The 15,530-nt window shown below is 38.1% G+C and overlaps 1 protein-coding gene across 7 annotated transcripts in view; it reads left to right on the top strand.

The window, feature by feature from the left end:
* Positions 1-15,530, top strand: part of KLHL32 (kelch like family member 32) — a 196,829-nt gene that overhangs the window by 119,461 nt on the left and 61,838 nt on the right. For 4 of the 7 annotated variants that reach the window (XM_044245302.1, XM_044245321.1, XM_044245312.1 and 1 more), the window contains one exon: positions 11,792-12,518. The exons of 2 other annotated variants lie outside the window; for them this stretch is intronic. In XM_044245302.1, the coding sequence (XP_044101237.1) occupies positions 11,792-12,518 (727 nt within the window). Of the gene's footprint in view, positions 1-11,791; positions 12,519-15,530 lie in introns of those variants that run through there. One more of the 7 variants, XM_044245335.1, reaches the window with a different exon arrangement.

Below are 15,530 nucleotides of genomic sequence, written 5' to 3'. Positions count from 1 at the left end.
TTTATCCTAGTTGTTAAAGACCGTAGTGTGAAATATTCTGTTTAAACGTCAGTAGCCAAGCTGAAATTCCCCTAGCGAAGGTGGGCAGTGGTGAGAGTCACGTTTATGTGTATTCTGTGCAGCTCACTGAGAATATAGGCTCTGGGTTCCCAGTCCTGGCACGTCTGCTTCATTCCCTGGATAGCAGAGCCTGGCCCCCAACCATGTTTAGTCATACACTTCAGTTAGGGGACTCCCGACTGCAATCACTGCGCTCTGTAGCTCTAGATTACCGTTGAAAGTGACCACTGAGGATAATGTTCTTTTTATTTGGAGGCTGCCAGCGTTAAAACCTTAAATGCAAGCTTAGATACTTTGGGGATATCTAAATCCATCATAGTAACTTTTGTCTGTGGGATTTGACTATCTCTGTATTGGTGACTTGGGGCAGCTGCTTGAGTCTGTGAGGTCCTTTTGGTCATTACAGTTTTAATTTCGGGCGGGGAGTTTGTGTGCCAGTGAAACTGCTATTGCTTCATTATTATTGAATCAGTTCATAAAAAAATATTCAAAGGCTTGATGCTCTCAGGATGCTCCAGGGCATGTTTACAAATTAAAGAGCTTTTTTAAAACCATAAAACTTATATGCATGTACCAGCAATATTTAAAACACTCTTGAAGGAAATGGCAACATTAAAAGAGGGTTTTTGCATGTGTCGAAAATCTGGTTACAATAGCAGAATTTCCAGGATTCCAAATTTGCAGGATTTTTCTTCCTCTAATTCCAGTATTCTGTGTGTATATTTTCAGGGATATGTTAAGATACTTGAGGTCAAGAGTAAGCCTGGAGTTTTATCGTATTAATAGAGCTTGGAAGTGAATGGCAAATTAGGATGTATGTATGTGAACTGATTAGAATCTTCTTTTTCACTAATTAAGTAAGTTCTTTGCGCATAATGGGCATTCAACAAGAGATTGAGGAATGGATGAATAAAAAAAATACTAAAAGAAAAGATTCATGGTTATATCATTTTCCCCAGAGCAACAAGACAAAAAGAAAAGTAATCAGCTCAATCATTATTTCAGTTGTCTCAAGCCTGATGGCTTAGTTTATATATATATATATTATATATATATAATATATATATGTATGTGTGTGTATATATATATTTTTTTTTTCCTCGCTGCCCAGTGAACTGAGTTGAGATTTGAGGGGACTTAATGGACATGAATTCAAGTATTTTTAATGAGAGATTCAAGGCACCTGAAGAAAGTGAATATACACTGAGTTTTATGCAGAAAAACTAGGTTTATGTCTATATCTCACTTTTCTTTTCCTTCCTTTCTTCCTTCTTTTCTTCCTTCCTTCCATGCATTCATTCTTCTCTGACTTGGGATTGAACAAAGCCACAGGCCTTAAATTACTGAGTGAGAATTACCGAGCCCATTTCTGTTCATAATCTGCAACAGATTATCTGTCATGCTTTTATTTTCACTTTACACCCTGTGAGGTATGTAATACTGTGTAGCAAATTTCTTATCAATTACAGCGATTTCTTGAAATTTATACCAGTATCGTGCAATATGGTGTTCTATAAAAATAGTCTGAATGGGCTGCCTTTATCATGAATTGAAAAGGATAATTGAATTGAGGATTAGTTCCATCTTTTGGTGGCACCTTGCCATCATATTAATTCTGTATATGGCCTAATATTGTAGTTTGTCAAGCACTGTCATGTTATCTCCCTGAGTCCTGTGGAGACCCGTGTGATTTAACCAACATCATCCTTGTTTTACAGATGCTGAAGCTGAGGCTCAGTATACTAGTGTTTTTCATAAATGCCCAAGTAAGTTAAGTTGCAGAAATAGGTCTTAGACATCAAGTCCAATCTCCCATTCTACTGTATCCCATTTACCTCTATGGGCACATTCCAATTAGTGGTAGAAGAAAGCATTACGTTTTCCTGGCCATTTCAGCTTTCACCCTGATAATCCATCCTCATTGGATACAGTAGTTAGGAAACAATACAAAATGTTGTGACCCATGGAGGGTCACCCCAGTCCCTGTTGTCAATGGGATGTAGCAGGGTTTTATTCTGTTGACCAAGTTGGCCTTCCTTCATTTTCCTGTGCTGTTCTAACAATATAAGACTGACCACATGTAAAGTCGCTTTGATATTCAGAAGGACCTCACATATAAATATGTAGATACTAAGATTTTAATTATTGTTATTAGTCCAGCACCAAGAAAACACTCCGATGCCATCAGTGATGAGGGAAATGAGTATTATTTTTTGTCTTAGAGACCTGTATCAGATCACTGGAGGGCAAGAAGAAGTGATTTCTAATTGTTCCTGTATTTTGCTAACATATAAGGAGACCAAGAGTAGGTTCCATTTTCCCTGCAGCATCATTGGTACTGGTGACGTTGGCTGTCTTTATTGCCCTGTAGGATATGTTCCCCATCTATATTTACCCCCTAGATATGGGAGGGGGGAGACAGTCCTCAGGTAAAATTATATGCGACTAGTGTTGCAAAATATTTGCACTGACATATAAAATCTTGTTTATTTTTAAAGATTTTATTTATTTAAGAGAGGGAGGGAGCATAGTGGGAGAAGAGACAGAGGGAGAGGGAGAAGCAGACTCCCAGCTAAGCAGGGAGCCTGATATGGGACTCGATCCCAGGACCCTGGGATCATGAGCTGAGCCAAAGGCAGAACTTTCACCAGGCACCCATCATTCTGAGATTTTAAATATATAGTACCTTTAAGCAGTTGTCTTACAAATTTGAAATGTGTGTTATTCGAGATTATTTTATTTTTACATGTGATGGTAACCATTAAGTCAGATAATATGCTCTGAACAAAGCTGTTTCCAGGGAGAAAAAGTCCATGGTATAACCCGGTTGTATGCATGTGGTCTTAGGTACATACACACTTTCATGTGCACACACTCATGCATATATTTGGGGAATATAGAATTATAGCCCCAAAAAATCATTTTGTTTTTCTAAAAAGAGATTTATAAAAACCATGTGTGCTATGGAAAGCTGGTGCTTGTAATCTAGACCTAGTGATTAATGTGGTTGCCTCTCCCACCTATAGGAAGTTTGGAGGATTATGTTTTAAAATACTACTTTTGATGGGTCTATAGGTGACATATATCCTTCAGGTAGAAGAGACTCTCATCAACTCACTTATTTTCCCGATGAGAAGCCAAATGAATGGTCCAATGTCAGTCATACTCATACGGTTCTTTCTATTATTTTTTCAAAGATCATCCCAAACTGTGGCCAGTTCTCACAGGTGGAAAGGACATCACAGTATCCTAACTTCATCTCATTACCTATGTTTATTTTCTCTTCATTTTGATATACAATCCTTAAAAAGTTCTTGTGACAAATCCTCTTGGTGTTATAAGATTGAACCAAAGGACATCTCAGGTTCCTTTTTATTTGCTGTCCTAAATACTTGGAACTTAAGTGTGGCAGGCCTCACTTTGTTGTGATTCCTCCCGTCCTATGTGTTGGGGAAGGAGACACCCTTGGTCTCAAGAGCTTTTCTTCTGATGCTCTGTGGTATGTATTTTGTAAAAGTATATATAAAGATGATTATCAGGTGCAGGTTTTTCCTGTTTTTTTTTTCCATTTTTTAAAATTTCCAAATAATTTCAAACTTAAAATTTGCAAGAATAAGAATAGTACAAAGAACCCTGATATGATTTGCTCATTTCTTGAACAAACTACCTCATTTGCTCTATCATGTGTTCTCTGTCTCTGTATCTCTCTCTGTCTCTTTATGTGTGTGTGTATACATAGCAAGAGAGAAAGAGGAGGAAGAGAGAGGGAGGGACGGGGGAGAGAAAGAGAGCAAGAGCTTTTTCTGAGCCATTTGAGAGTAAGCTGTAGACATCATATATATTTTTAAAAACCCTAAAAAAAAACCTCCTAACCCTTCTTCTTTATGGTAATTTCTAGTAAAAGGCAAAAGATTTATACTATTTGAAGAGAAACCAGAGTATTACCAGGCACATGTTTTATGCTGAAGATGAAAATAAGAGCATTTGTTAGTCTCCAACTTCATAAAGTTTTAAATGAACAATGAAGGAATATGTGTTATTATCATATCTACTAAGCTGAATATCCTTTTTAAAATATGTCAGGCCTTTTTTCTGACAATATATGAATCTGGGGCCTCATCAGATTTGATTCTATTGAAATATATTTCTTAGAGGAAAAAATAGCCTGTGTGTCTTATATGTCTGTAGTCAGCTATAATGGTTAATGTGCAACCTCCCTTGAAAAACCTGTTTTACAAGCAAAATGTTGACACGGTTTTAATTATAGCACTCGAGTGAGCACTGTTATAATTTTTAATATTCCCCCATGGTAACATTTTCATTGTTCTGGTAGAGAAAAATGTCCTGGTCCTGTGTCCCTAGTTGCTGGTGCTTTAGGGTTTTATGGGAATGTTGTCTTTTTGAACAGAAATTTTTCATTTGGTCTCAAAGAAGAGAATATGGCCACAAAATTTGGTGCATTTATTTATTAACATGAACTTTCTTCTCTCTGGCAGTCATTATTCTGGTTTAATATGTCACTATTTGGACTTGACATTACTCATGTTAATGAAGTGAGCTTCTGTGTAGTTTAACATGCTACGTCTCAACACCTGCTCACCCAGACCAGGGAAACTGTCCACACCTATGATCTAAAGAAGTTGTATGTAATATTAAAAGGGTATCTTGCTCAAGTTTGATGTTTATGTTTATTAGGACTTAAGGTAGTACACATACATAAAATAATGTAGAACAGAGTGTATTTAATGTCAAGTACAGTAGTCAGTGCACTGTCCCTGTGATGGAGAGCTTGTACCGTACTCCACTTAGAGAGAAAACACTGTCCTTGCACTGTCACTCGGTGTATTAAAAGACGGTTCCATGGCTTCCCACCCCCGTTGGCCAAGCACTCTTGAACCTGCCGGCTCTCTGGCGGAGATTCAGGAATGTCAGTTGATTGTTGACTTGTTCCTGTACCCTTCCTTTGTCCCTTTCTGAATTTGCAAAGCATGGAATTTCTGCGGCCTCTTGGGCACTGAGGGTGCCCTGGCTTATCTCAGTGGGATGACAGGACTGGCAACGATAGAGATGCTTGTGCCTTCACAGTGTGGGCTCCTGCAAATGGGGAGGCTCAGTTTGCCCCTTCAGCCAAGCTGTCTGCACCAAAGTTTTAAATAGGAGAATAATCACAGCTGCCTCTGGTCAGGAGAGCAGAGTAAGGCTGTGGGCAAAAATATCAGTCCTTTCTTCCTTAGCTCTGACTGATAAGTGCTGTGATAAGAACATCCCTTTTTAGCGGGGGGAAAAAAAATATTTGTGAATCAAGACAAAGAAATACTATTGCCTTTGGACAATGTGGGTAGGGGTTTTATCTTTTGTTAGTGTTGATTAAAAAGATTTGATCTCTCATCTGATAAGAACTGCCTCTGTAAAGGGCACTTTTATATGCATTTGCAAGACATAAAGGTACTGGTATGGAAGACTGCATTGGTGTGTGTTCTTGGATTTGGGATGACTTTAGAATTCATATATTTTCCAGGAAATCTGTGAGTGTAAGATTTCCTATTGTTCTGACACGACTTGGGGGTCATGTTGGGTAGTACACATACATATGGGCATACGTATACAGGCAGAGTTTAGACTTCAAGAACAGCTGCTGCTTGCAAAGGATTAGGAATTTTAGATTTTGAAATAGCAGCTTCTGTCTGAGCGTGAGCAATAAAGGAATTTGGATCACAACTTCAGGATTTGCAATATTAGGAATGTACTGTTTGTTCATATAACTGATATATTTCTGAAATACACGAGTGAATTCTGTATTTTAATTGAATTGGAGCAAAATTTCTAGAATTTTGGATCATACACTATTATATTCAGGATTATATCTATGTCATATATTCTACTCCATGGAATGATAATCAGTTGGGATACATTGAGAAAACTAAAGGGAAGGGATTATCTTTTCTATGTATTTTTGAGCCAGCTTTAGTTAACAAAGAACGATCTAGAATAAAATATGTATTCCCTTAAAACATACAACAGTAATTCAAGACTCAAAGGATGCCTTTTACCCTAAATACTTGTTCTTTAATCACACACTCAAGAGCATTAAAAGCATTTTTGAGAAGCATTAAATAAAATATATGCTTTTTATGTTGAAGTAATCCATAAATGAAGTTTATTGCAAAATATTGTCCCCTGTCTTCAAGGAAAACGCATTTTAAAAGCAGACTTTATTTTTCTAATTTAGAGTATATAGAAGTTATGTTTGGTCTTAATTACATTTGCCTGGATTCTGTTTTAAAATAATTACTGTTGGAAAAATAACCATGATGTGCTACAATGGAAAAACACATTATAAAATTTAAAAACTGTTTTTTTCAGTTTTAATTTTTATTTATATGTTTATTTTTATTTTTTATTTACTTAGAGTTTCAAGTTTTTGTTTAAATTTCAGTGAGTTAACATACAGTGTAATTTTACTTCCTGTGTAGAATTTCGTGATTCATCACTTATATACAACACCTGGTACTCATAACTAGTGCCCTCCTCAATCCCCATCACCAATTTAATCCATCTTCCCAGCCTTCCTCCCCTCCAGCATCCCTCCTTTTGTTCTCTATACTTAAGAGCCGGAAAAACTGGGGTTTTCGTTCCAGCTTTTCTACTAATCACTTGCGTGATTTGAGGTAAGAGAGATAACTGGTCTAGATTTGATTTCCATCTGTAAAATTGAGATGCTTGAAATACATAAACTGTACAAAGTTTTCTCTTGCCCTAGTATTTTATTATTTATTGGAGGCTTAAAAGACTATGATATTCATTGCATTGCCCAGAATCTGAAGTAGATGTGGTTGACACCAACCATGTGAAAGAGTAAAGTGAGGGTCTTCTATACAGAGGATCCGTGTGCTCCGTGTTGCCGGGTGACATGCTGAGAGTTTATAAGGACTTTATAGAAAAGCCACAAAGATGAGATGATAGGAAATGGAAACCTGTGATATGGAGATAAATATATAAAGGAATTAATACTGTTTGTTCAAGAGGAAAGGGGAAATAGCCCAAGAACGGTTGGAAATAATTTTCCCTTTATGCAACAAATATTAATACCCTACTATGTGCAGCTACTGTTTTTATCGAGGATCTGAGAATGAGATGAATTGAAGTTGGAGTAAGTGGTAGAAAATGCTCCTTTTAGGAAGGAACAGTTCTTCGTCAGGGTCATATGAACTAGACTGGGTCAGGCAAGGTACTTGGGAGATCTGTAGTCTTTAGAGATGATAGTCCCTTGTGTTTCAGGTGGTTTAGGTAACATCTTGCCCAATGGTACCCTTTGTGTGCCTTCCCAAATGGAATCCTTAATTTCTTTCCTACTCTTGCTGGCTTTATCACCAAAAAAAAAAAAAAAAAAAGTAGGAGATAAGACTTTTGCTAATTGCTCCATTTTTCTCCCAATTAAAATATGGTAGAGCTTAGAGTGACAGGGATATCCGTACACCAGAATAATCCGTACACTCAGGGGCACCTGAGTGGCTCAGTTGGTTAAGCTCAGATCATGATTCCAGAGTCCTGGCATCCCTTCGGCTCAGATCATGATCCTAGAGTCCCGGGCTGGAGCCCTCAGTTGGGCTCCCTGCTCAGTCTGCTTCTCTCTCTCTCTCTCTCTTCCTCTGTGCTCACTCACTCCTCTCTCACTCTTAAATAAATAAATAAAATCTTAAAAAAGAATAGGATTCCAGCCTTCCATGACTTACGGTTTTTTCTCAATGCAGTATCATTAAAAACTACCAGTTCCCAGAATAATTGTTTCCAAACATAAGACCAAAATACACTATAAAGCTAACTGTGGTCTTTAGGTTCCATGATGCCCCAGTGATGAATTGCCTTCTGCTTATATTCTCTAAACCCCTTAAATGGACCCCAGGATTTCCTCTGCCACCTTGCCCTTAATTCAGCATGGCTTTGTGGGGCTCACAGTCAAGAAGTGATTTTGAGGTAGCTCATTGCTTTGAAATTTCTTTGCCATTTCTTTTTTTTTTTTTTTTGGATAAATAAGAGTTACCCATGCTTTCAGTGTTTTTTTTTTCTTTTACATTTTTACGAAAGTAAAAAGAGTACAGTAACTTTTTTCCCCAAGTTTTTATTAAAATTCTAGTTAGCTAACATACATAGAGTGTAATATTAGTTTTGGGTGTACAGTGTGGTGATTCAGCACTTCCATATACTACCCAGTGTTCATTGCAACAAGTGCCCTCCTTCATCCCCATCACCTATTTCCCCCAACACCCCACCCATCTCCAGTAACCATCAGCTTGTTCTCTATAGTTAAGAGTCTCTTTCTTGGTTTCTCTCTCTCTCTTTTCCCTTTTGCTCTCTTGTTTTATTTCTTAAATTCCACCTAAGAGTGAAAGTATATGGTATTTTTCTTTCTGATTGACTGATTTCACTTAGCATAAATACTCTTGAGCTCCATCCATGTCTCCGTCTATGTCGATCCACTCTTTAACATTTATTTATTATTGTGAGAGCAGAACTCAGAAGAGTGTTTATGTGACTCACAATATGATATTGGAACCTGCTGTTAATCCACAGACCTTATATAACCAAGGTCTCAAAAATATGCTGTCTTTAAAAAAAAATCCAGCTATCTATCATCTATCTAATTGTCTTACCCATAGTAAAATCTTACCTGTATCTTACTATATAGGAAATATACTATTTTACTTCAAGACTAAGCCATAAGTGTCCCATATTTTTACTACAACATCCTACTTAGACTTCATTTGATTTAAGCCTTAGTTTTGAAACAGCAGACTTAATTTATTCCAGTAAGGCAGAGATTTACTGTTTCATGATTAGGAATCTGTCTAGAACATTCTTACTCAATGTGTGGCCCATGGACCAGCAGCATATGTATCATCTTTAGATTGTTAGAAATGCAAACTCCCTATCTGTCTCTCCCTACTTATTGAATTGGAATCTGCATCTTGACCAGAAACCCCAGTTAATTTGTGTGCATGTTATGTTTGGGAAACACTGGGTTTAAACCCATAAATCACACTAATTCTGTAGCTGAGATTGCTTTGAGGCTGGTGGCGGAACAGTTAATTGTAAATTACATTTGCCGTTGATCTGGACAAAAGATAAACCTAACAACTGTGAATGACTTGCATATCCTGAAAATACTTAAAATGATAAAAATGTAGAAATTATTTGAAATCTGAGAGAAATTAGAAATACTGACAAGAAATAAGATAAAAATTATCCTGGAGGATATGAACTAAATGTGTGTGCATAAAGTGTTCTGTAATGCATAGTATTGGGGAAATTGAACATGGGAAACATTGTGATAGATGTGACATAAGCCTAATAGTAGACAGAAAGTCAGAAATTAATCAGTGATAGATCGCAGTGGTCACTGTTCCGCTGCCGGTTTGATTTGTTACAGATTTTCTCAAAGGCAGAACCTCGTTGTGGCGTGTGTGCTTTTCATGCAGTGAGTGCCACTGTTTGCTAGAAAAATAAAAATAAACTGAGGAGTTTTAAGAGATGGGCTAGAAGATTGATTATGACATAAGAAGAACTGATTTATGAAGGAAGAGAACAATAATTAAATGGGCAGCACTATGCTATGAAAAGAGGCTATGGAGACATGGATATTTATCTGATGTTTCTTGTCTGGTGTTTCCCGTAGTATCCATAAGAAAGATGCAGAAATATTAGGATGTAAAGATGCCAAGAAATTTGTTACAGAGCAAAGCAATATTAGCTGGAACTACTCGATTAAATTAGGAGCAATATCAAAGATTAAGTTTTAGAAAATTGTACCTGATGCATGAGAAATGACCTTGAATGGGGGTGACTTTATCCCTGAGAACTTTTGAAAGCTCTGTGGGCAAAGGATGGAAGATCATTTATTAAATTGTTGAATTACCTCCCCAGGGAAATAACTGGAACCCCGTCCCTTGAAATTTCTAAAATTAGGGTGGAAAGAAACCAGGATGTTGCCTATGGGAACTCTGTCTACTTCTGGTGGACACCTGGTGATTGATGAGTGGCACTTTTCTTCTCCAATATCTTTGATTATTGCTTATGGTTACCATACACAGAAACATTTTTTCATCAGGTTGATATTCTGTTTATATTTTTTAAAAATGCTAGTTTCTAGAAAAACAGCTGGAGAGCATCACTCATCTGCTCCCCATCATGTCTGCCTCCTTGGCAATGGTAGGCTTACTTGGCATTCTTTTTTTCATTTCTCTTTACTATGCAGTTCATTAAGCGATGCAATTTAGTACATATTGGAAATGAATTCATTTCCTACATTTTCTTCATTCAGAAAGCTAAGAAGGAAAGCCCCACATATGTCTTGCCTTTTGGGGACATTTGTCAAATGAATACAGAAACTCTGTTAGAAACTCTCAGATGAAATCATCTAGTGCTTCAGAGAGTTTTGTAATCCTTTTTACCCAGATGAAAACCCAGTTTATGTTTACCTGGGAGTAATGGTCCAAGAGCACTACATTTCCTTCTCTCTCCCTCTGTAGAGTTTCCCCCTCATAACGTACATCGGCTGAAAAGGGGAGCTCAGTACCTCAATTCTATTGGTCACAAATAAAGTACAACACAATTATTTAGTATTCTAATTATTTACCTTTTCATCTAATTCCTTCACATCCACATTATATCGTCTAAGAGATTTAGCTTAATATAGGTGCTGCTAAGGATAATTTATATCAAATATGTTGACTGAAGATATTAGATATACTTCATGCTGCTATGTAGGAAGGTTTTCCAGACTTAAATATTAAGTCACATTAATCAAATTCCATCCTGTGTGCCATAACATGAATGGGTTTTTTGTTGACAGCATTTTCTCAATCATTGTTCACTTTTCTTATTTATGACTTCATGCTCCTGCTTTAGTTTTAAGAAATTCTGTTTGCCTTTAGCCCAGAGTTCTTTCTCCTTTCCTTCTTGAAAGAGGTCTAGACCTAAACAAAAAGGTTAAGATTACATTCTGCCATTGAGTCTCTAATACAAAGATCATCTCCTCTGTATCCTGTTTTTGTGAAAATGGCTCTAACAAATTGCCAGTATGTTACATGTGCAAACAGCAACTGTCTCCAAGATGAAAACTAATTGAGAAATAAAAATAAAATTGATGGGTTACAATCTTTCTTTTTCTTCTCTTGTTTCTTGATAGACCTACCAGAGGGACAGGGGGAAAACGTCCTTTTTCTTTCTAAATCGTTCTACTAGTGTCATATTGATTCTCTCTCAAGTACGCCCCGTAGTCTCAGATGATCACATATTTTCTTACGTTCCTTGTATTGATACAGCACCTTGACATGAGCTGCTTTGCTGTGGCCACTCTGGTCATCGTTGATATTCCTGGGCTGTACCAAGCCTTCTCTGCATGAAACAAGGGAACAGGCTGTTTTTCAACAGTACTCTCGGTATTGGAAAAGTGATTTTGTTCACCCCAAGTGCTACCTTAAGTCTCTGTCAGTGTAGTTTAACGTTGCTTTTGACCTCTAAGACAATGCTTGAGTTCTTTTGTGTTTCCGCGGATGCAGGAGAAAAGGACTTCTCAGCTGAGTGTCAAGAGAATCTCCTGCTGCAGGGTTTGTAGGAAAAAAAGATGTCTCGTCCGGTGTCTGAAAGCGTACAAGGTGACCCGCTCCTACACGGTCACTGTGGCTCTCTTCCTTACCTCTGCATTCTCTCATCCCCCCTCCCTCTGTTTCAGCTAGCCGTGAGGTGGCTGGAACACAACTGCCATTACCAGTACATGGATGAGCTCCTGCAGTACATCCGCTTCGGCCTGATGGATGTGGACACTCTCCATACAGTTGCCCTGTCCCACCCCCTCGTCCAGGCAAGCGAAACTGCAACCGCTCTTGTCAATGAGGCCCTGGAATACCACCAGAGCATCTATGCACAGCCCGTTTGGCAGACTCGCAGGACCAAGCCGCGCTTCCAGTCAGACACTCTGTATATCATTGGCGGGAAAAAGCGTGAGGTCTGTAAAGTCAAGGAACTTCGGTACTTCAATCCCGTTGACCAGGAGAATGCTCTCATAGCTGCCATTGCCAACTGGAGTGAGCTGGCTCCCATGCCCGTGGGAAGGAGCCATCACTGTGTGGCAGTCATGGGGGACTTTCTGTTCGTAGCAGGCGGAGAAGTGGAGCACGCTAGTGGCCGGACGTGTGCTGTGAGGACTGCCTGTCGCTATGACCCCCGCAGTAATTCCTGGGCCGAGATAGCACCCATGAAAAACTGCCGGGAACATTTTGTGCTGGGTGCCATGGATGAATACCTCTATGCGGTTGGGGGTAGAAATGAACTGCGCCAGGTTCTGCCTACAGTTGAGCGCTATTGCCCCAAGAAGAACAAGTGGACTTTTGTGCAGTCCTTTGACCGATCCCTTTCATGCCATGCTGGATATGTGGCCGATGGTCTTCTTTGGATCTCAGGTAGAACATGCCTCATAATGTTGGATTTTTCAAAAACCACTTCCGTTGTGGCATAGATTTAAAAATCAAGCTTTGGTAGTCGTGGCCATGTATAATTGAGCCACTGAACCAAGGATGCCATGTTAGCTAATTAACATTCACTTATTGGGCACCAACTCTAGAGAGAGCGGTGTTAATTGGAAGTAATTGACCTCTCTGTGACTTTCTGAGTGATTAAAGTATAAGGTGGAAATTAATGGCCCATCACATCCTTTTTCTATCAAACCTTCTTTGTTTAGATTGTCAGTCTTTGATACTCATGGACTGTTTTGCACATTTTGTGGTTTATCCAGATTCTTTGCCTTTTTTTTTTTTTTCCATCCTGTTTTGCAACTAAGAGACGTTTCATCAAAGACAGGGCAGGCAAAGTAAAAACCCACCAAATCCTTTCTGATGGATACAGTAAAGGGTATATACCCAGGTAGGAGCCATGCTATGCATGGAGGGAAGGGATTTAATTTATTGGCTAAAGTAATGTTTCTGTATTATCTGTGGGTTTTAGTGATACCTGACAACCTAAATTCCTTATTCTTGCTTACTCTCCCTTTCTTACCATTTGGGGATACTTACTATTTTAGTTTACATTTTCTTCAGTTTTTTTAAAAGACGTTTGCTTATGAAAAAGAGAGAGAGAGAGAGAGAGAGAGACTAGTATAACGAACTCCGTGTACCCATGACCCAATTTCAGCAGTATTCCACTAATTGCCAGTCTTGTTTCATCCATGCCACATACTCCTGCAAATCCCTCATGGCTGCCTTTCCACTGGTACAGAAGGAGTCTGTGAGGCATAAGTTATCAGCACCACATTATCAACCTGTATTTTCCAATCCAATTCTTGAAAAGACCTAAACTGTTCTCCTTTGAAAGTGTTGCCTATTGGGGAAGAAGGTCCCATCTTCTCTTAATTGGAGGATACTCATTTTGTAACCCAGATGGAACTTGTTGAGTTTCCAGGTCAAGGACAAAGAGAAATAGGAAAATCAGATAATTTAAGTACTAAGAGTAACTTTGAGATATTTGTGCTTAAAAGACATGATCACTTTTTTTTTAAAGTCTGTACGTATTAATCCCTTTTATGTATTTCACCCTTACCCATCCCCCAACCTTCCCACTGCAAGCCCCAGTGTAGTGTGTTCTCTGTGTTTACGATTCTGTTTCTGGTGTTTTTTGTTTGCATATTGTTTTGTTTTCTAGGTTCCACACGTAAGTGAAATTATATGGCATTTGTCCTTTTTCTTACTTATTTTACTTAGCATAATACCCTCTAGGCCCATCTGTGTTGTCACACATGGCAAGATCTGATTCTTTTTTATGGCTGAGTAATACTCCATTAGGGATATCTTCTTTATCCATTCATATATAAATGGACACTTGGGCTGCTTCCATAATTTGGCTATTGGAAATAATACTTCAGAAAACACAGGGGTGCATAAATCTTTTCAAATTAGTGTTTTTGTATTCTTTGGATAAATACCCAGTAATGGAATTACTGGATCATATGGTAGTTGTAGTTTTGTAAAGATTTTATTTATTTATTTGAGAGAGAGAGAGAGAGCACAAGCAGGGAGCACTGCAGAGGGAAAGGGAGAAGCAGGCTCCCCACAGAGCAAGGAGCCCGATGCAAGGCTCTATCCCAGGACCCAGAGATCACGACCTGATGCTTAAACGACTGAGCCACCCAGGTGCCCCTGTATTCCCCCCCCCCCCCAGGAACATACATATCATTTTCCACAGTGGTTGCACCAGCTTGCATTTCTACAAACAGTGCACAAGTTTTCTTTTTTCTCCACATCATCACCAATACTTGTTTTTTTTTTTTTTTTGGTTTTAGCCATTCTGACAGGTGTAAGATATTATCTCATTATGATTGTGATTTGCATTTTCCTGTTGATGAGTGTTGTTGAGCATCTTTTTGTGTGTCTGTTGGCTATCTATATGTCTTCTTTGGAGAAATATCTGTTTATGTCTTCTGTCCATTTTTAAATTGGATTATTTGTTTTTTGGTGTTGAGTTGTATAAGTTCTTTATATATTTTGGATACTACCTTTCATCAGATATTTTATTTGCAATATCTTCTCCCATTCATTAGATTGTCTTTTAGATTTGTTGATTGTTTCCTTTACTGTGCAGAAGCTTTTAATTTTGACATAGTCCCAATAGTTTATTTTTGCTTGTGCTTCCCCTGCTTCAGGAGATATTTCTAGAAAAATGTTGCTGTCACTTATGTCAGAGAAATTACTGCCTGTCCTCTCTTCTAGGACCTTAATCCATTTTGAGATTATTTTTGTGTATGGTATAAGAAAGTGGTCCAGTTTCATTTTTTTGCATGTAGTTGTCCAGTTTCCCCAATATCATTTGTTTAAGAGTGTATTTCCCATTGCATATTCTTTCTTACTTTATCAAAGATTAATTGATCAATTAAGTATGGGTTTATTCTTGTGATCTTTGCTCTGTTCCATTGATCTATGTTTCTTTTTTCGTAGCAGTACCACACTGTTTTGATTACTAAGTCTTTGTAGTATATCTTGAAATCTAGGATTATGATACCTCCAGTTTTGGTCTTCATTTTCAGGATTGCTTTTGCTATTCAGGGCCTTTTGTGATTCCATACAAATGTTAGGATTATTTGTCTTAGTTCTGCAAAAACTGCTCTTGGTATTTTGATAGAGATTTCATTAAATTTGTAGGTTGTTTTGGATAGTATGGACATATTAACAATATTTGTTTTCCCATTCCATGAACATGGAATATCTTTCCATTTGTTTGTGTCATCTTCAATTTCCTTCATCATTTTTAAAAAAGATTTTATTTATTTATTTGAAAGAGAGAGAGCACAAACATGAGCAGGGTGGGGGTAAGGGTCAGAGAGAGAGGGAGAAGCAGAGTCTCTGCTGAGTAGGGAGCCTGGCACAGGGCTTGATCCCAGGACCCCGGGATCATGACCTGAGCCAAAGTCAGACACTTAATCAACT

Source organism: Neovison vison, chromosome 1 (assembly GCF_020171115.1).
Source record: "Neovison vison isolate M4711 chromosome 1, ASM_NN_V1, whole genome shotgun sequence".
In the NCBI taxonomy this organism is placed as follows: Eukaryota; Metazoa; Chordata; class Mammalia; order Carnivora; family Mustelidae; genus Neogale; species Neogale vison.
Note: the sequence above shows the minus strand (reverse complement) of the source record. Positions and strands in the feature narration are given on the sequence as shown.